The 21,809-nt window shown below is 37.4% G+C and overlaps 1 protein-coding gene across 2 annotated transcripts in view; it reads right to left on the reverse strand.

The window, feature by feature from the left end:
- The window catches only part of PIK3C2A (phosphatidylinositol-4-phosphate 3-kinase catalytic subunit type 2 alpha), a 39,055-nt gene extending 17,486 nt beyond the window's left edge, over positions 1-21,569 (reverse strand). Inside the window, exons 1-12 of one of the 2 annotated variants that reach the window (XM_031061334.1) lie at positions 20,399-21,569; positions 14,775-14,881; positions 12,954-13,111; positions 9,962-10,082; positions 9,214-9,325; positions 8,597-8,676; positions 8,424-8,487; positions 5,998-6,141; positions 3,981-4,023; positions 3,679-3,892; positions 3,458-3,580; positions 1,876-2,043 (exon numbers count right to left, since the gene is read on the reverse strand). In XM_031061334.1, the coding sequence (XP_030917194.1) occupies positions 1,876-2,043; positions 3,458-3,580; positions 3,679-3,892; positions 3,981-4,023; positions 5,998-6,141; positions 8,424-8,487; positions 8,597-8,676; positions 9,214-9,325; positions 9,962-10,082; positions 12,954-13,111; positions 14,775-14,881; positions 20,399-21,508 (2,444 nt within the window). In that variant the 5' untranslated portion in view covers positions 21,509-21,569. The remainder of the gene's footprint in view (positions 1-1,875; positions 2,044-3,457; positions 3,581-3,678; positions 3,893-3,980; positions 4,024-5,997; positions 6,142-8,423; positions 8,488-8,596; positions 8,677-9,213; positions 9,326-9,961; positions 10,083-12,953; positions 13,112-14,774; positions 14,882-20,398) is intronic. The other variant, XM_005426318.1, reaches the window with a different exon arrangement.
- Between the last annotated feature and the right edge of the window lie 240 nt (positions 21,570-21,809).

A 21,809-nucleotide genomic window follows, 5' to 3' on the forward strand; every position in this document is an offset into this window, starting at 1 on the left:
GGCATCACCATTTGCTTGGACTTCTCACATTACCAGATTCTGCAAGGGCATATCAAATGACACTTGCATTTGCCAGTGTATTCCCAACATTAATACCATTTCCAGCTGTAGTAGGGCACAACTGAAGACACTTCATAAATCAATTAAGCGTTGAATGTTAGGTACAGAAAACTTCCATCAGTCTTTTAAAATCAAAATGTTACTCAAAAGACTGCTTGAAGGCCAAGCCTTAAGTATATTTTGCAAGACATTTTAGGGTTTATAAGTACTTCAAATGAAGAACAGGTTGTTATACGTAAATATTGATTAACTAGGAGCTTGTCATGCCAATAAAGATTACCAAATTGTGCCAGTAAAGCACAACTGAACAGCTTATTCTTTTTAATAATTCTCCAATTTAATAAAGTTGCCACAGCCTTCTGTCTCATCCACAAGCAATGATGACTTCAGCCACTCCACATGCACTCCAGCAAAAGGAATTTTAACTTGGCCATGGATTCTTCCAAAACTCATAAATGACCCGTTTTGTTCTCCCCTTATTTCAGTTAGTTTCAAGTTGTAGCTCCTGCCTGCCATTGATGCTATTTTCAACTGTAACTGGAATATCTGGCTACCAGTTTTAATTACCTTGGTCTGGATTTAATTTATGTGGACTGCAAGTGGATTAGACCACTAAGCATCTCTACAGCTCCTACATACAGGCCACTCACCAAGCTCTGGCACAACACACACCATTGTAGTGCTCTGCATAAACAGAAAATACAGTTTTCTCCCCAAACTAACTCTTATGACAATACCATGAAGACAAGATAAATTTGCAATTCAAATCAAAAGCTGTGCTTTCAAATACTGTGAAATGTAGTATTTGGATAGGAGACTGAAATGCAGCATTTAAACAGAAGGTTGAAATAAGCATCGTTTGTGAAAAGAAATCCAAGCTTTGGTGAAGACTGAAAGCAGCTGCAGGCCATCTTTGCAATGCAGGAAATCCTAAACTCTGTGACACCCTCAAGCTGTTGGAATCATCACCAGACAAAAAAGAAAGCAGAGCAAGTAAAGGCAAACCCAGAACCAGAGGACGCAAAGCACACGAAACAGCCACAAGCAACACACAGCAGTAACTGCCCAGGAAAGACCTGGCTGCCTTTCTGCAGCCTTGCTTGACAATTTCAATTCCCAGTAAGCCCAAGTAGTCAGCAGCACACAAACAGGAAACCTTAAGCATGAATGCAGAAGCTGTTTCACAGTGGTGTGATCACCTCTGCACCATGATGTCTAATTTGGGCACTGTGGTTCCAGCCTACTGGTTAAGGTCTCACTGAGTAGCTGCCCCAGTGATAAGTGGTTTGGAATGAGCTTTGTAATCAAAGCTGGAAGAACAAAGCAACTTGAACCAATCCAGAAACACTCAGCTTAGGAAAGTTACAGCAGGCTTTTCATCCTCAGTGAAAAACATGTAACAGCATCCAGCAGCTGTATTTGAAGGAAAGCCCGTTCAAACCAGAAACATGCCACAAGTTTAACACACTGGCTAATTATCCCTTTATTTTAATTTTTTTAAATAAACCCAGCTCTGAATCAAAAGGAATAATTTTAGAATATTCTGGGGTATAATCATCCAAACAATATTCAACTTCCTCCAGCAGTGAAGTTTTTTTCAGCCAGTGAAATGGAAATTCCACAACACAAGACCACATTTTGTCCTCTATTTAATGAAATGTACTTTTTCTGTATCAGTATATTTTACAATTCCTACCTTTATCATAGCCTACTATATTCAATATCAGAGAGGTAATTTCTATAGTTATGGGTGTGGAAAAACCTCTACACAGATCATATCGTATTGACAATTTTACCCATATTTCAGATACTCACCGCCTAAAATCAAACAGAGGTAAAGAAACCTGACCCAAATTCTCTGGGCCCTTTCTCTGCTTATTTGAGTCAGGGGAACTCCCACTACTTTGATTTAGGATTCCAAACAAAGTCAGACGCAAGACTGATTCCAAAGGCAACTGTGAAATCTGGATGGGGAAAATTATTCTATAAAATAAAAGTATTAAAAATAAGTCAATTAGAAAAAAGGCAGCAGTTAGTAAGTTACAGGCTTATCCACATAATCCATTTATGCCTCTTGCTTTCCAAAAGTCAATTAACATTGACGAACAAGTGTTAAATATCCATGCAATCATATTTCACTCTATTTCATCTCTCACACTAATGGTTTGTAAACCTGCTAAATTACACTCCTGCACTATAGTGAGATTTGGAACAACCCTTTTAATCTGTCTATTAAATCACATTCCTTGCACACAATTGACTGCCCAGCATAATTAGTTTTCCCACTCCACTAACTAGGAAGGGCACACAGAACTCCATGTTAGCCACCTCCTAATTTTTCAAATTGAAAGGGTCAGCTGCCAATAGTTTCCCATCCAAATGAAAGAATCAAAAACTACTAAAAGTTAAATTCTAAATAGTACAAAACCCGTAAAGCAAGCAGCTAAGAAGTACACACTTCACTGAGTTATTCAAGTTTTCACTTTTGTTTACACTGTTTTTACTGCCTAAAAATGTTCTTTTAGTTTGATTTCTCTGTAAAACATGACAACTGCACTATAAAGCACCACACTGCTGTCAGCAGCCTTTGAGCAATCTAGCAGACCTTTCACTCTAATACACCAGTACCTGCCAGCAAAAGATCTGACAATTAATCCCATGCATCAAAAAAAAGGCAGCAGGAGTACTCTCTGAAGGCAGGTGTTCTAGAAACTCTCATTGCTGGTCTGAAATAATTTGTTCACGACAAACTTTCAGGGTATTCCTTAGGGTCTATCTCTGACCTTCAAAGACAGTCAGGAGAGTAGATATGGGGCACCATGGGGCTCACATGATGCCTCAGCTATGACAGGCTGCCTGATAACTCAAGTGGCAGAGATTAAGCTGTGCACAAATAATGAAAACTATTCCTATTTCAGTTAGCAGATACCATCTGCCATGATCTCCCCATCTTTTCTCTGTATGCCCTTCCTTCTTCCTTTCTACCCTCTGTATCTGGAATAAAAACTGATTCAGCATTCATGTTAGTAAAAGTGAGACACTGCTTTTCCTCTCTCAATTACATAAATTGAGCAGTACATACAAGCAAGCTTTATTCTTTAATCCCTCTTAAAGCAGCACAAGCCATTCCCATTGCAAGGAACGTTACGACCTTCCCATCTCTCTGTAATTTTATGCTACAAACACATTAATACAGGGCATTTGTCCAGCATCTCCATTCCCCCTTTTACAATGAGTACTGAAATACCATTTGGAAAAATATTTCTGATTTTGATCAGTAACTTGTTCTTTGGATGTTTGAAATGGAATTAGAACCAAGAGTTACTTGAATGACAGCATTCAACAGCTAGCAAAAACAAAACATTTTATTGAGTTTTAATAGATTGAAGTCACTTACAGTTCATCCCATTTAATCAAGTAGAAGAAGTTCTTGTATGTGCCAACCTTCTTGGACTGAATAGGTTTGAAGAGATCTTTCCCATTATGAGTCAGAGAACAAATCAAGTAGTATTTTTCATAACTGTGTAAGGAAAAATTTAAACACAGAAACATAAAAAACCCATAAAAATATATATATACATATAAAAGGAGGAATTTTACAATAAGTAAGTCACTTACTTTGACACCCAACCAGAAGAAATTCCATGAGCAGCAAATATTGTGAACTGGAGATGTTCTGTGGCAGTCCAAGCTTCCTTGGTACTCTTACTCTCTTCTGGAGAAATTGCTGCTGAACTGCTACAGGAATTTGTGTGGAGCTGCAGGAGGGCCTCAACTGCTCTTGTTAACTGGTCTATACTCACTTTCAGAGGGTGTTCAGGCCGCAGTGAACCTAAATGATAATTTATTTTGAATGCACTTCTTCCTAAATTAGCCACCTCAAACCAGCTTTTAAATAAAAATTTAAGAACTTTACTCACCAGAGGGGCTCTTGCTATTGTCATCACCACATTTTAAGGATACCTATACAATAAAGTCAGAGGAAATTTCAATACTGAAAATCCATCTTAGTTTTCCATGGCTATTAAGTATCTTATACAGAAATAACGAACTATCTGAATTAGGCTCATATTTAAGTTTATGTAACACATCTTTTCACTCAAAGTTCCTCAAGAGTTAACTAATAGCATCACAATTTCCATATGATGCAACCACTATTCACCAAGTCAAGTCAACTGCTTTGACACTCTTTATATGAAGTCCAGAAGGACACAGCACATTGGAATATTGCCCAGGATAATCTAACTTCTCTAGGCAGAGATAAAACTTGCTCAGGGCTGTTATGGATGAAAGCAGAGGTCATTAGCTTATTGACCAGTAATTTAAATCTGAACAGCTTTAAACAGCTCCTTTTTTTGGCTTTGTTTGTGGCATTTGGTAAGGTATCTTTTTCTGGCAGAGCTATAAATTTACTGAATAAAAAAAATATTAAACAACTGAGAAAATGAACAGTAAGGACTATTACTTTGTACTATCTTTGTTTGCTTCTTGGTCTGCTAAAATGGAAGTCTCAACATGATGCAACATCACAGCAATGTCTAGTCTCAACAAAGACAATATTGAAACCAAGAGGTGACAAACAAAGCATGGGAATTCTCTCCCTTCTAATCAGGAGGGATTTCATGCCTAATTCAAGTCCTGATAAAACTAAAATTTTTAATGAAAACTAAGCTTGTGGTTTAAAATCAAACCCCGTGAATTCCCAACTTCCTACAAAGTTTGCCACAAGTGCTGCAGAAGATGAAAGCTCTCTTTACACTTCTAGTGTACTAATTGAGCATCTTGAACTTAAAGTTTGAGTATCAAAAATTTTCACATTCTTATAAAAATGTGCTCACTTTGTCCAACGACAAAGAATTACTTTGAAAAGAAATAAAATCAAAAAATATCTTACAAAATATGACAATGCAAGAGTCTCTAATACTTATAGCATTTTTGTTTCTGAAAGCAGTCCTACATGTCTTCATACACATTACTGTTTAAGTCAATGTCCACCATAAAATAATCACGGGGTTTTATTCATAAAATCTCACCTTTTTCAAATTCTAGTGGAGCAATGGTTTTTTTAGGAGCTATTTGTACACTGAAATCTAATTATTTCTGCAGCTTTCTCCTACCAAAAAGCAAACATTGAAAAATATTTATCTGTTGTCTTAATGTCTTCTGCACTTCCCTGTAAGAATTTTAGCTCTTGTACAACTATATTTATCTGTCTTCTGCTCAGTGTTACAAACACATCACTGAACTGATGAAGCCAAAAGCAAATAGAGCATCACATGAGTTGCCACTCTGGTAAGGCAGTAGGACAACAGAAATAGCATTAAAAGGTTATTCAGCTTTTTTATTTGCACACTTCTCCACTTAATGACTGTTTTTGACAACATGACTTGAGACTGCCCTGCTCAACTGAACCATTCATTATAAGGCAGTTACATCATGAGATTCTGGGCTGTTTGAAAGATTTTGGGTTTGTCCTTATGCTCAGGAATGCAGGAGCATGAACAGTTAAGAGTTTTAAGATGCTATTGCTAGTCACAAACACTATTGGGAAAATACATGATGTCAATTCCTCCTTTAAAGCATAACTGCATTAATTTTAGACAGCATGAGCTCCTGTCAGTTCCCCTCAGTCAGATTTAGTGGCATCTGCTGTGACACAAGTTTCTAGTTTCAGAACCAGAAAACAGTACTTTAAAACCTGTTTTTAAAAGTCACTATTTAGAAAAGGAAAATATTCCCAAAGCAAGTGATTAATGCATTAACAGCAGAGAGATGTCAAAATAAATGGAAGATGTCAAGTTAAATAAATAAATAAATAAAACCCAACAAAAATCCCAACAGAACCCTGACAGAACTGTTGCTGGTATTTCCAGCTACTAAAAACCGCGAAATAAAATGTATCAGTTAAAACATGCAATTTATAGAGTGAAAGTTTACCTCAGCATTTTTAATCCTTGGGAGATTAACAGCCCTCCTGAGCTTCTTCACTGATTCCGTTATTGCAGGAGTCTCTACACAATCCAATGTAGAACAGATTTTTCTGACAGTCTTAATTACATGATCTACTGCTTTATGCTGGTTCTAATAAGGAATGTATGAGAGAACAGATTGGTCTGATCACAATTGTGAAACCCAGTATTGCTTTAATGTTTTTTAATGAATTGCCAAGAAACATCACTATGAGATGCACATCTCCATTACACTAAACTGTGATATAATGACTGGAATGAAGAACAAACTCAATATTGAGAACTGCCCTATGAATGCCAAAAACACAGTAGTACAGATCATAGAATGGGGTGCCAGGAAACATTAGGAGGTTCCCAACCATTTTTTTATTCAACTGTTGGCAAACAATTATTTTCTAATGAGATACAAAGCTCAATTTCCCTCATGGCCTAAAAAGAAAGTGCAGTTCAAAAAAGAATATTCAATTAGTGTGAGGAAACAATGCTAAAGAAGCAGTGTTTCAATTTCAGCCCACAGGTTTAAGTTACACTGACACTTCAACTACTTTCACTGCAGTACTGCTTCCATGACGGAACTAATCTTTTTTACTTCACTTTAATTTACTTTTGCAGGCTACTTAAGACAAAGTTGAGCTGCTCCTAATATTCTCTTCCTTCTACTCTTCCAACAGAAGAAAAGCCATTTGAGTGAAATCTGAATTATCCTAGGTTTCCTGTTTTTTTTTTTTTAATGTAACGAAAGTCCTCACCCGATTTTAAAGAACACATGTAGAAAATAAAAATATTTGCTTCAAAATAATAGTTTACTTTTTAAAGTAGGTTTCTTTCACAATAACTTCCGAGCACTTACAACTAAATAAGAGGAGTAACTATTGCAATATTCTCTCACTAAGATGTAAATTGATTCCCAACCACCACTCTCCCAGACATATACTCGTGACCTTCCTACAAATGGATAGCAAAGAAGCCATTTGAATCAGAAAGTTTTTTAATTGAGAGCTACCTGGCAAAAATTAACTGTTCTGGTAAGAAAATAACCACAGGACACTGTAAATATTTAAGCCATTTTTCCAAAGCTAACAAATTGAAGGTAACAGCTTCTTTGTGATATGGAAAGAAAAATTTCTACTGCTTTTTTCCTCACAGGCTCTCAAATCTCAATAAAAAGACAATTGATAATTTTCAGAGAGTTCAACAATGTGAAATCAAAGCCCACATACAAATTATTTATGGATTACCCTTCTTCACTTGGATTAGCAATCTTCAGCTACTGAATATGTAAAGGAATTCACTTCATGAAGTAAAAAATTCAAATGCAGAACTGCTGCTATTTGGACCTAATCATCACCACCTACAAACTACATCTCCCAACCTCAAAAAGCTCAATTTCCTACAAGCTCAACAAAGGGTAGAACAAATCTGAATCGAGATGTTTTGCATTCCTTATCTCAGCCTGTGAAGTCACAGCTAAACAAAGAAGCTGAAGCAGCTGCAAGAGCAAAGCAACAAAAGCACCACCATGGCAGGGAGCAGTAACAGCTCACTCCTCTACAAAAAGGTTGTGTTCAAAACTACCCTTGAGAACGTGGTGAATCACCAGCATGGGAATTAAATAATATTAAGGGAATATGGAAATAGCAGCTTGTTCAGGCCTGCATTCCTGGAGAGGCAAACAAACATAGTGGAAATGAAAAGTATTGCAATTAAGTAATTCATTTTAAGACTGGTTAATAAACACAGTTATCTAATGTTTAAGCATTTAAGACTCCAAGTTATATTACTATCAGCAGTTAAAAGCTGCTTCTCCTTCAAGAAATTAGCAGGTTGTATCCATAAGCTTTTGCAGATGGGATACTACTGTAAACTATTCAACATCCAAGCTGCTTTAAGCTACCTGTCATACAGTGAAACAGACAATTTTTTGACATTAATTGAATAATGCAGAATAAGACATAATTATACTTCGTGTAGAACTTCCTTGTATGTTCCAAACATGCTTCAGTTCTAACTCCCATTGTACACAACTGTTCCTGCTCTCTATTATGCAGATTTTCATCTGTTAGTAAATACATCCTTCATGGCTGTCAGCAACAGCCATAGTCAGAATTCTGACCTCTTCCCTATTCTCCTGAATTAACCTCTTCCAGCACGTTTGGGGCAGAGGTTATTTTGCACCCCAGGACTTGGAAGATACATTTCTAGTTGTGATGGTCACATAATAACTGAGGTTTGCAAGAAAAGCCAGGAAGAAAAGAAGAACAGAAATCTAAATACCCATGATTATAATTTCACAGCTTGCTCAGATTCTCAGTCTCCCCAAGAAAACCTGCAAGTCTTTTTGCCAGCTACCTCACCAGTGACTTTGGCCACTTTTGGTTCAGCAATAAACCTTACCTCATTCTTAAGGGCTATGTTAACTTGCTTGTGATACACCTCAAGAAGCTCTTCAATGGAAGACCTGCAAGAAATAAAAGCTCTTGGACACAAGTACAAGAACAGAACACCACCTTGGTCAGGAATTCAGCAGTGATCAGCACTTGATTATTAAAATAACCACAAAACATTACCTTATGATAGGTTCTCTGAAAGGCTTTTCTACTTTGTGGAGGTGTTTGGTTAGATGTACAGGTGTCCTGTCATCATCCTCCTGCAATAAAATATGAGGTACTAAGTCCAGTTCTCACCTTTCTATAACGTTTTAGAGAATTAATAACTAACACCTGGGGTGTTGAAGGGGAAAGAGGTAAGGTGATCTCTTCAAAGGGGAAAACAAATAACTACTTAATAGTCTGTGAAATATGTACACATGGGGACAGAGGGAAGAAACAGCCATGAAGTGCCCAACTATGCAGATACCCAGTACTCCTTCCTTCCTTCCTCTTTGATGGTCTGATGCATATTGAATTACACTCAAAAACTGTTCCCAACTTTTATTTAACTCTGCAATTTGTTCCTTCTTTTCCAAGCCTCAAGTTTAGTCCCACTGCTAGCATACCTTTTCCAGGTATAAAATACCTGGCTCTAGTAAGAGGCATTACCCGTATTTATGTCATTTGCCTTGTGAAAATTCAGTAATGTTTTTCACTTCCTGGCAGGATAAGAGGACAGCATTTCCCAGAGCAAGCAGGCATGCTGATTTGTCAATCCCACCAGAGGTGCCAGCCTGCAGAGTAGGAGCACTCACAGTCCGTGCCAGGTCGCTGCACATGGCGCTGCGGGTCAGCAGCTGCAGGCTGATGTCCGTGTCCCACTTGCGGCAGCTCTGGATGTACTCGTGGCTTCCTATGCAGTGCTTGCTGAGAAACAAAAGCAGGCACAGTCACAACCAAAGCAGTGCTTGCCCAAAAATCACACCAAATATTTCAGGCAACCTGTTGCCATGAAGTAAGGAAATGGTGAATCAACCTCCATGCCATCCTTGGTCTGATTTTTACTTCTGCACAAGTTTTTATACACTACTACAGATACCTGTACTTGTGCTAAAGCTCTTAACCACAGAGGTTAACACTGAAACCAAATATTCTAACCCAGAATGGGGCTTTTAAAACCATTTGATTTTGGAAAAAAAAATAAAACAAAAAAACCAAACCAAAAATCAAACCAAGAAACAAACAAAACCCTGCAAACCACAACTCCTTCAGTTTATTAGAAAACAGTTTGGTTTTTTTTCAGTTTCTGAGATTTGAAGAGTGGTCAAAAGCTACAATACAGAAATGCTCTAGAAACATGGATTTGCATTAGAACAGAGTTGATAACAACCTACAGTGCTGTATCCCAGAGCAACTCCAAAAACTTCTGATCTTTGTAAAAAGAGTGACTCCCTTACATTTTTAAGGTTTCTTTCACACATTTAATCACTAGAGATACACTTCCCAGTAACTGTGTCACAAAAAAGCATGAAATTAAGCATTAATGAAAAAGAGTTTGCTTACTTCTGTAAAACTTCTTCTTGGCCACAGACTTTCAGGATATAGCTGCCAATGTCCACTTCATTCAAGTCATCATGCACCCAGCAAAGTGCCTGCATTATTATAAGCTCAACAGGGGAACTCACTGTTTAAAGAAATTATATCTAAAAGTTAAATACAAATCTATAGCGAGTGATATTAACTACTGTTCACTCACAAATTGTAGCTATTTAATGAAATTGATTTTTATACTTGTAGAAAAGACTTTTACGTTTCTATTATCACCTAAATGTCATCATTTGAGATCTTCACTTTTCTCTCACAAAGAAAGGTATCTCATGAAACTTGACTGCCATTATAAAAAGCCCAAAAAACATCTTTAAAAATTAGGATACAGTGTAGTCACGTAACCAGAAGTACGAACACAGTCTGCAGGACTGAGGATAGACGTTTTCTTTCTTTTTAAAATCTCATTACAAATTTGCCCTATTTAGCAAGGACTTCAAATAGGTAAGTGATCCCAGAGGCACTTTCAGTTTAAAAAACACTATCTGAATACTTGAACTCCTCTGTTTGGCTTTTGAGGAACTGAATATCAGCTGCAGCTGAGGCAAATCCTACTGAAAGTCCTTTTTCCCTTTTTCCTTTCCACTTGTCCAGGGAAGTTTCTAGTTAGTACAGAGCAGATCTCAGTAAGCATCACCAAGCCTTTGCAAAATGCAACTCTTAGCTACCAGTACTTTTGCATCAGGCTCCAAATGCTCTTTGGAAAATAATCTCTCTTCCATCCAGTAACTACAGAGCAAAAAAATAATTCCAGTCAAACCCAAAATCCATTCCCCCACAGCCACCAGCTGTCACTGACTAAAAATACAGATAAGTTTGAATGAAACAAATGCTTAAATACAAAATGCTCTCTGGCCCTCCCTACCTAGTTTCTGATGATCTCCTTCAGATCATTTGCAAATAATATCAAAGTGCCTCAAAATTCTGTAAAAAACCTATTGTATAAAAGCAATTTTATATTTCATCAGTACCTTCAGAGCAGGGCTTTTTTCCTACTCCAGGGACTTTCCTGATTTTCTCAATTTTTTTTTAAAGATAGAAAAATTACTGCTATGGTAGATACAGAGAGGTAATGCCACAACATTTTCCATAAGATAACACATGTCCTTCATCTCATTAACAAATGATTAATTATTACAAGCACAGATGTATACAAGCACATATGAAGAATGACTGTGTGAAATTCAAGAACAAGCAATGATGGGAAGTATAAATTCAGAAATACTTGAAGTCATTAAGACTGTTCCAACTTATTATTGGGTGAAATGGCTGTACTACCTTCAGCAGAGAATATATCTGGGAGTTGGTAAAGAAAAAAGATACAGTGATAGTTCATGCAGGGACAGTGTCTGTGCTGTACTCACAGGCTGCACTGCCAAAGGTCTGCCAGCTCTGTGAAAGCTACAAAGATGTTACCACCTTTTCCCTGCCCTACATCTTATTCAAAGACATTAATTTCTTGCTGACACACAATGTTTGCTCAGACAGAGCAAACTTCCATGCAAAGTCTAATAAATGAATGCAAAATTAATCCAAATAAGCTCTAAAGTTCATCCATTTCCCTCCTGAGTCCTTTCTACAAATAGCTGTCAGAGCACTGAGAGGCTGCAGCTCCTTCTGAGCAAGACTGAAAGCCACACTGAAGTAAAACAGCCTGAGCATCAGTATGCCAAGGTATGTAACAATGTGACCAAGAAGAGAAGGAATTGAAGGTAGAGGATAACTTTAAATACCCTCATTACTAGTCACATAACCACCCTTCACCAGCTATAGAAGACAAGCAGTTTAACTGGCATTAGTTTCAGCAAAATGGGAGTAGAAAGTGCAAAGAAGAAAGTATGTTGGGCTAGAACACAAAACACATTCCAAGCTAGTCACAGAAAATACCAGAAATAAAGGGCTGAAGCCCTAACATTTTAGTTACCCTACCAAAGCCTTCTGTAGGAAAGGATTTTGCCTGTAATATTAGCAATGTGTAGTCTTAAGGATTAAGTACAGAAACCCTTCCTAGGCTATATTTACAATCCACCTAATTTCTTGACAAAAGATTATTAAGTCACCACAGAATAAATGTAAGGTCCAGCAAATTAATATGGAATGAAAACCCTGATGCACCGAGAGCTTGTTTTTCCAACACAGCAGCAAGTTCATGTGAGTAACAGAAAAACTCCAGATCTTTTGAGAACAACCAGCTCTGAAGCATCTACACTGTCAGAAGTTGAGATCCAAATGATAACCCTCAGAAGTGACAGAAGTATAGAGGCAAAAAAGTTCATAACCAGTTATTTTATCAGCCCAAACTGCCAGAAGTTGACAGCATGCAGTTACAAATAAAACCACTGTGCAGTCAAGACTGCACAGAGAATATGGATTTATGTAGCACAACCAGGCAAACCTCAAAGGTCCACCCCAAACCAGTATTTCTGGTTACCCACAAAACTGGGACAGCCAGTTGTGGCACATGCAACAGTATTTAGTGTTTGTGTTCGTAAGCATGTATTGAAGACAAGTAATATATAGTTTTAGCATTTATTCCTATTTTCCAGCAGCAGTTTGCCTGAACTTTTAGATAGCCTACAAAAATTTTGTTTTAAAATTTGTTAGAGTGTTGAAATAAAAAAATTAAACATTAAAAATCTCAGTCCTGGTGTCATTATCCCCTCAATAACTACAAAGTCTTGAAAAACTGTTTTATTCTATCCAGCTATGGACAGAGGAGGTTTGCTGGACTTTCCTTTTTTACAGTCAATATTTCAGTTTGTTAACTTCTAAATATTTTCTGATGGAGGCACTGACCCAGAAACAGTCCTTTGCTGCGTTCCCTTTTCCATATTTCCCACAAACAACTCCTGCCCCTGAGACCCAGGGATTACAAAAACTGAAATGTATTGTCCTGGGCTGAGTTTCCAGTCTTTCACAAGCAAACTCAACTCAAGAAATAGGAACATACCATCACATGTGAACGTTACTGGTTGCTGGAATTCTTCAATTTCTATTGAAACCTTGATACTGGCACTCTCCCCACTTATATTTCTTTGCAGCATGATTGGACTCAGCACAAAACCTGGGTTTGTTTGCTGATCGGTATAAGGAAACTTGGTCCTCAATCTGGAAAAAGAGAAGGTTTATGAAACATTGCAATGGAGAAGTCCAAGACCAAAGCAAAATAACATGGTAATAACCACAAGGCAGAAGAGTAAAGACTACCTTTGGCTCTCTACCTAAATTGCATGTGCAAAGCACCATCTAATTATTTCTACTCTCAACAGGACATTGCCCACAATAATTATACAACTAGTAGTTAAGACAGGAAAAAAAATCTTAAGTGTATAATTAGGCAGGTTTTCCATATAGCTTAAAATATTTAATAGGTCAATTCTTACAGGACATATCCAACTTCTGCAGAAGTTAAGCTCTAAAACAGTTCTTAAAAAGGTAATTGACAGTATTTTATAAAAGGTAGTTAAAAAAAAATTAAAATAACAACAAGCCTCTTCACACATTTCAACTTTTAGATGTCTAATCTGAACTTAGATACTGTGCAGAAGGTAGCTATTCCAAGGTAGCTATTCCTAGCTATGGAAGTTGAGGAAGAGGCCTTAATTGAAGTAAAGGCTTTTATTTAGGGCACAAGCAGTACAGAATGTTTACCTACAAGTGAATAAACCATACTTGGAAAGCTGCTTTTAATCTTCTGCTATTTAACATGGATAAAATAATTTAACCTTAAACTTCTGCCAATTTTTAAGAAATATTATAGGAATTAAGAACAGAACTACTCTATAAAGATCATTTATTTCATCATCTTGATTCTGGACAACAGCAAGATCCTCCAGCAAGAGCTGTCCAGTTGAAAGTTCATCAGTATTTTAAACACTGGGTCTTGAAAGAAAGGGTAATAATTAGATTTAACCAGAAAGCGTTGCAACAAGCCTATCCTATGTGAGCTCTGTCCTAATCACCATCAGTAAGTTTCCCATATATATGATTTTTCATTGTTTTTGTGGAGTTTCCATTTCAGAAACATTCCTCCTTAAAAAAAAATACATGCTACCATTGAGATTCAAAGATCTCTATTTCCTTCAATTATTTATTGAATTTTGACCTCAAAAGTAAAAAAGGCAAGAGTAGTTTGTAGCAAGAAAAACACAAAAAAACAAATCTCATTAAATTGTGGCAGTAAGAAAAAAATCCCACACAATCTTTAAGAAACTTCACTTCATCTTTAGGGATCAAATCAGAGACAAGTTTAAAGGCTTTATGCTACAGAATTCCAGTTGTGGAAGCAACAAAAAATAAAAGCATTTAAAGGCTGGAAATCCATGGAGTGATAGGACATTATGAGGTGTCTCAGCTAACAAAAAAACCAAAAACTTCAAACTCTTTCAACAGAAATTGTAATAAAAAACCATTTTCTTTGTCTCATTTTATTTTGTAATAAAATGAGACAAAGAAAAATACTTTGAGGATAGAAAGGCTAAAAACAAGGAAAAGTGAAAGTCATAAGACCAAAATAAGAAAGAGGACATATGATAATATAATAATCTTAGTACTGAAGATCTTAACAATTCTGTTGCATTCTTGAAAAAAAAATAAACAAACCAGGACAAACAAAACCAGGAAAAAACTGAGATAAGAAAAGGAAAAAGGATATATACTGAAATCTATCCCATCAAGAAAAAAAAAACTGTTCCTGTCAAGCTAACTGCAAATGAATCATTTAGGTTTTTTTCCTATTCTGAAAGTTAATTCATATTCAGCCATTTCTTACTTTGTAACTGCTTCAGAAAAAGCTGACAGTTCTTGATTCTGCCCTTCAATTGCTTGGAGAAGCACGTTTTCTGTCAGCGTGCCAGTGGTCCCATTGTCTTTCTGCAACTCAAAGATAATACAGGATTTAAATAGCTGCAAGCATATCCCTAAAGCCAGCAAAGCCACATGCAGATGACAGATTTTCAGGAGTCTAAGGTTTACTATTAGTTTTATGTCTATTTCTACATGGAGAAAATCATGTATCGCTACTAACTTGAAAAGTATAAATTCACTGGAGCTGTGACTCCTTGACAGCAGGTCATTTATTTGCCAGCATCATTATCAGTTAACATTAAGTTGCAAGCAGTTCCTGAGCTCTCAGCAGTGACCTCTTGCATTTGGATTTGGCTAAATTAATCTGAACCACACATGGAAGAAAAACATATTTTTCCTGCAGTGATGCAATTCAAATTCAGTGTACTTCCAGAAAGAACCACTACTTATCACTGGTGCCCATGATTATCTCTTCCTACAAAGCAGGAAAATACAAGTTGAACACTGGAAGGAAATAGTAGTCAGAACATGAAACTTATAACTAACCCCATGGAATCAACTTACCACTCTTTTAATTCTTATGCCAAATGCTCCCATCACCTCCCAAAACTGTAAAGCACAATCTTTTAAGTGTCCAATTCAAAAAGCAACTGCTAAAAGAGAGCTGGAGTTTCAAACAGCAAAATGTAATAAATTTAAAAAACCAAAACAACAAACAGAGAACTGCAGCAGGTTTTAAATCCATATCTGTTTTCTGATCCAATTCACAACACATCCATACAAAAGCTGGAGTGAGCAAAATGCAGAGAAAAGTTGGAATAGCCAGTGGAACTCAGCTGTCCATAGCATAGCAGCCACCACTAGCCAGAAGGATTTGTGAAGCCCCTTCCAGATCCTCCCTGTAAAAACTTACATGCCCAGTTACATCTTTCACCCAAAGATTTTACAATGCTTGTAGAAACCTTTAATCCAACCACAAGGCCAGGAAAAAGCAGACTGCACTACATTTTTTCTGAAAATCACCACAATTTATTCATATTTGAAGTAGTGATTAACTACTTAACTGGTATGTGGGTTATTTATTATTAGCCCACGTAGTCAGCTAATTTCATTAGAGTGTATCAGACAATATAGATAAATTAGACTCTCAGAAAAGGCTCAAATCTGAGAGAACCACATACTGTCAGGTCTTTAAGCACTTTTTTTCCCTTCAAATTAACTTCTTTAAACAGTACAGCATAAACTTGGAAGAGATACAACCTATAATTGCCACCCAAATTGCACTTAAACCTAATTATTTCAGCTGAAATATTGGTTGCATGAACACTGATCAGTCAAAAGGGCAAATTCTGTGTAATTGGAGATTAGCCATACCACAGGAGTCAATCAGAACAGGAAGCTGTAAAGCCACAAAACTGAAAAGAGCTGTAGGAGCATGCATAATACCTTAAATTTAAATAAGTTCTTCTATTGTAACATCTCAGACAAGTTCTGTCACATAAAAATACTGGGCAACCTCACAAGACCTGCTAACCTGTGCAACCGTATCTAGTAAACACACTCTCTAAGCACTTGCAGACCAACACCACCAAAAATCACAAGGAAAGAGGCAGGGAACATACCCAGGGAAAGGCAAACATCTCTGATGAAGGTTAATCACCTGCTGGCTGGCACTCAACACAAAACACAGCCACTGCAAATCAAGAAACTACCTCTACAAATGTTAAATTCTATTTAAAAACTCTTTAAGGAATACTACAAATAGGATAAAAGCATTAAACAAGGGGCCTACTTAAATAGTCATACCAGTGATGAAACACCACTTTATGCCACTGTGTGACATTTCTGATTTCCTTACAGAAAAATTTGCAGGTTATTCTACTGTTAAATTCAAAGTTTGGGGAAATAACAAGGCATGTCAACACATGCAAGCTTAGCCAGGGTAAATAATAAATTCTAATCTAATGAGCAAAAAAAACGAGATTTGGTTATCCATGGTTCACCTCAGGGTCACACTTGGCTAAGGAGAGAAACCTCATGTTATTACAAATATGTAATGATGGAAAAGACCTCCTGGTGGAAAATAAGGAACATCAAATACCTCCTTATTTTTAGCTAAACTTCAGTATTAATTTTTGATCACTTTTGGGAAAATAATTTAAGGACAACAAGCTCTGAAAAACAAAAGAATTCTATTTAAATCCCCTGGACTCAGATGGGTTTTGAGCAACAAGTAGAATTTTAATTCCTTTAACTTCTACTTGGGTCAATCCAGGAGGTGCAAAAGCTATCATCAGTCAACAGGAAATAACTTGAAAGAAGGGACTTCAGGCCAAATGAGATAAATAGTTCATGTCAGCAAAGGCTGCAAAAATAGAAGTGATCTGTAAATACAATTAATCTGAACAATGACAAACAAACCCAACCCCAATAAACTAACAAAAAAGTCAAGTTAAATAAAATTCCATGAGTATACAAAGTCACAAGACTTTGCAGCTCTGTGGAAAGCAAGAGAAAACAACACATAGGGAGGACAAAATGATGCTTTATGTCTCTGCTTTCAGAAATGAGTGACAAACACTGAAGTATCTAAACAGGAATACTAAATGTATAGTTACTTCAAATATGAATATATACACAAAATAGGCAATAATAAGAATAGATACAAATAGATACTTCACCAAAACAAAGCAATATATTGATTCAGGCATTGAACAGATAGATAGTCATAAGTTTTGATAGAATCAAAATACTAATATTTTTTTCTAAAGGGGCAGCGAGACTGAGTTTTTCAGGAAAGGTTTGGGGGGAATGATCCTGACACGGTTAAGATGTAAGACTTAAAAGTATACTTTGAAGAACATATAAACCTGGGGTAAATTGGATAAAATACAAGAAAACTGCCAAAAAATAGAGGCTACATAACTCAGCTTTCTCTTATACTGAGTGGAAAATTATTTAAACTAGAAAATAAAGTAGAAGCACGGGATAGGCAAAAGAGAGGCTATCCAGGTTGTATTTCAAGGATCTCTAAATGAGAGATTCATCTTTAAATCTATTTATTTTCTTCTTTAATAACTCAGCAGAAACAACCCTGGTAACTCACAGTCCTGTATCATCACCCACCTTCATAACACAGGCTAGAACTGGAGTGTCTGGAGGGGCACAAGTGGAAAGTAAATCTCAAACCTTCAATTGGGCACTCACTGCAGAAGTCTGCTACAAATTAAGAACTTGTTTGAAAAAGATGGTGACTTAAAAATTAATTGCCTACAGAATTGATGTTGTGGTGCTATCATAAATAAAAGAGGACCAAGCAGGATGGCCCTGCCTGTCATGAGGGTTTATTGCTGATGTACATGGCACATGGTACCCTGTGCTCTCACACAGAGAGCTAAAATTCTCATAAGTCATCTTCAAAAAAATAAAAAAGCAAAGAGAAGCTCTCACACAGAGCTTGCAGTGAAAGCTGACAGAAAGTCACCATCTCTTGTAACATGTTGAGGTAAATATCAAAATGATTCTTTCATCTTAAGTACCTGCTGTTCCATCCTGAAAGAAGAACATTTGCTAAGAACTACTTACAAATGTGTTCTGCTGAAAATCAGATGAATGATTTTCCTGCTCCAGAGGAGGAGCTGGAGCAGCCTTTAAATCAAAAGTGGCAGGAAGAAAAGACCACATGTGAAGGCAGAGCTTGAACTTCATTTATGAACCAGGAGTCAGTACATGACATGCAAATAGCAGGAGACTGGATCTTATCAACAGGAAAGACCCTTTGAAATCCCACATTCTTGAAAAAAACTGGATGTATAAAGCCAGATTTGATTTAGTAACAGTCAAACATCACTTCCTACAGACACCACCTGAGCCGCACTGCTCCAGTGTAGGCCAGTTATTAGCCAGGAGTTAATTACAGCCAACCAACCAGCACTGACAACCTGACAAACACATCACCAGGTGACACAGCAAACTGAGAAACAAACTGCTGTAGAGCCCAAATTTACATACCTCTCCAAACACTACTAAATAACAGAGTTAAAGTATCACAGCTCAACAGCAAGTGGGGGAAAAAAATTAAGTCAGACCCAAGAGCTGTACACGTGGCACAAAACCAGAGATAAATGCATAAATGCATTTTTTGGGTTTCAGGGTGGTTTTTATTCCTTCTCCATTGGCCTTCTATTGAACTTTTGCCAGAATACTGACACCCAACCCAGAAAAAAGAGGAAACCCTTCAAATGAGGGGCCAAAAATTTCACTTCACTGGAAATTCAGACAGCTTTTTAGGCCACAGTCTAGTAAATATTCCTATTTCTGAGAAAAAATCACCTCCAGTTTGGGGGTGGGGAAGGAAGATATAAGGAATTATTTGGAAAATATCCTTGAGTGATAACAGTTGGTTTTTTACAGCATGTCCCTAGCCTATTAAAAACACCTAGAAAAACAACACCTAAGATTTAAAACATCTGTAAACCAAAGTCTCCAAAGCAAACAAAGAGTTTAATTCCCATTCTCTAACCAGTTCCTCCAAATACATTTTTTTTGGCCATTATCACACTTGCCAGGGTGCTGGCTTTTCCACTGAAAACTTCTCCACTTCTCTTTTAGTCCTCCAAAAAAAAAACCCAATACACAGAAGTATTCATATCCACTTTCTAGTGAGCTAACTAATATTTTAAAACACAATGTGGGGGTTTTTTTTGTGGCGGAATTATCACATAAAAAATTAAAAATACAGAAAAATTTAAATAACCTACAGTTAAATAACCTACAGTTAAATAACCTACAGTTCTTTTACTGGACTTGGGAAAAAGTAGGATGGCCTAATGGGGTGTAATTAAGCAGATGAGACTGTGACAGTATTGATCATCTGCTGCACAGTTTGCTTTTGACACAAACTGCATGTGCTCCATGTTCAAAGATAGGAGTGCCATAACTAAAGCCCCTGTTGAGAGTTTGGTTTTGAATGTTTCATTAAAGTGATCCTAGAGAAGAATCTCTCAAACATCTTTTTGCCCTGCCTGATAAAAGTAACATCATGCAAAGACGGTCTGCCTTCTTCTAGAGCAGTACAGTGTTTCTGACCCAAGAGCCACTCCACCACCCAGCACAAAACCAAAAGTTCTGTCTAGCCTTTCTATACAGAAGGAAAGCTTTCTACCCACAAGAGAATTACTGTGGTCTTGTAAAAGGCAAGATAAAACTTTCAGTGCTTAGCTCGCCACCTTTTTATTTCACCATATCATGTGAATTGGTCATAAAATTGAAATATTTATCAATATGATTTAGACACTTTAGTGCTGAGTATTATTTCTATTTCTTACTGGAGTGTTGAGTTGAAAACCAGCAATTACCTCAGTAAATATGGAAGGATTACACAAGGGCAAAAGGTATTTTGGGAGATAATTCAGTAGTTATGTTCAATTTTCTGAATAGCACTAATACATATGCCATAACATCACATTGTTTGGACACTGCTCAAGCCAAATAATACACAAAAAATAAATAACAGACCTTAAAGTGTCTTTAAATACTGTCATTAATCTTTACTGTTATACTGCAATTTCAAGATACTGATTGACATACCTGTGATGTTTGGCCCTGTAACTTTGCAAGCTGAGTTGTTCTCATGTTTAAGGACTGACTCCTCGTGACTGTGGCTCCAGAAGATTTCCCATTAACCTTTCTTTCCAGATGACAATTTAGTAGCAGCTTTTCTTCCAACAGAACAGCATCCCATGGATCTTCAGCAGTCATACCTGAAGGCCTCTCTCCATCACCCTCTGCCTTATTTAGAGTCTCCAAAGTGTCCACTTTTGGTTTACTCAGAGGATCCAAATCCAGCCAGTCGAATTTACTGACATCCCCACAGCTCTCCGCGGCCGGCAGGTTGGACACTGCAGACTTTATGGAAGTCATTTCTAGGTCCGTGCTTGACTTCCCGTTCCTCAGGAACTCTGAAGTGCTTGCAATTTTGTCAAATACTTTTGCCATTTCTGGTGTGAGCACTGGACAGTAGAAAGGTAGGCTTCCATGTGGATGGAAAGGTGTGGTAGCTGCCAAGGGGTAGGAAATGTATTGTGACTGTCTAGGAAGACCAAGATAAATAGGCTCTCTAGGGGGATAGGATGACATACTTGGATGGAATCCATTCTGAAATACACCAGTCTGTTTTGTGTAAGAAGCTGAGGTGTAAATAGAAGGTAAAGTGCATGTCACAGGTGCTGGTATTCCAGGTGTCCACTGTCTCCTCTGACCCGTGGGCCCAAGGTAAAATTGTGAAGACACAGATGGGCTCAAAACAGGACTTGCTGGTAACGTAGGTACTTTACTAGATTCAAAATTGTCATCCAGCAGCAGTTTCTCTAGTTCAGCATGAGTAAGCTTCTCTATGTCAATGGTACTTAGTTTATCTTCCACGCTCTTGGCATCAGCCTCTGGAAACACCATGAGATCATGGTCCTGCTTGTTATGAGTCTGTGCTTTTTGTCTGGGGCTGCTCAAAGAATGAAAGGTTTGTTTACTACCAGCTACACCTCTTTCTTTCTGCATCTTGGCTAACGCCTCAGCTTCCATCTGCAGTGCCTCCTCTTTGTCCACATCTTTTGCCCTTGGGGCTGACAGAGAAGGTGAGGAGCGCTGTTTGAATCCATTGCTGCTGGATATCTGGGCCATGCCGCAGGAGCAGATGTCCATGTAAAGCAGCAACACTTCCCTTGCACTGGTTGTCCACCCTTGGCTTCAGAGCGGATTCAGCAGACCTGAAAAGGAAAAGAACCATTAGAAACACATGCAACAAACATATGTGGACAACTACTGTCACACACCGCAAGCTGACTGAGTTGCACACGTCCTTCAGAAACCCAGGATGTAAAACTTTGAAGAGGCAAATCTTTGTTTATTTGAGGGGAGGGAATGTCAAACTTAACAAAGCCACACAAATAAATTCATTGAATTATGCCAGACCCATTTACTTCTCTTACTGTGCTCACTGGTG

This window comes from Geospiza fortis, unplaced genomic scaffold, assembly GCF_000277835.1.
Source record: "Geospiza fortis unplaced genomic scaffold, GeoFor_1.0 scaffold327, whole genome shotgun sequence".
Lineage (NCBI taxonomy): Eukaryota > Metazoa > Chordata > Aves > Passeriformes > Thraupidae > Geospiza > Geospiza fortis.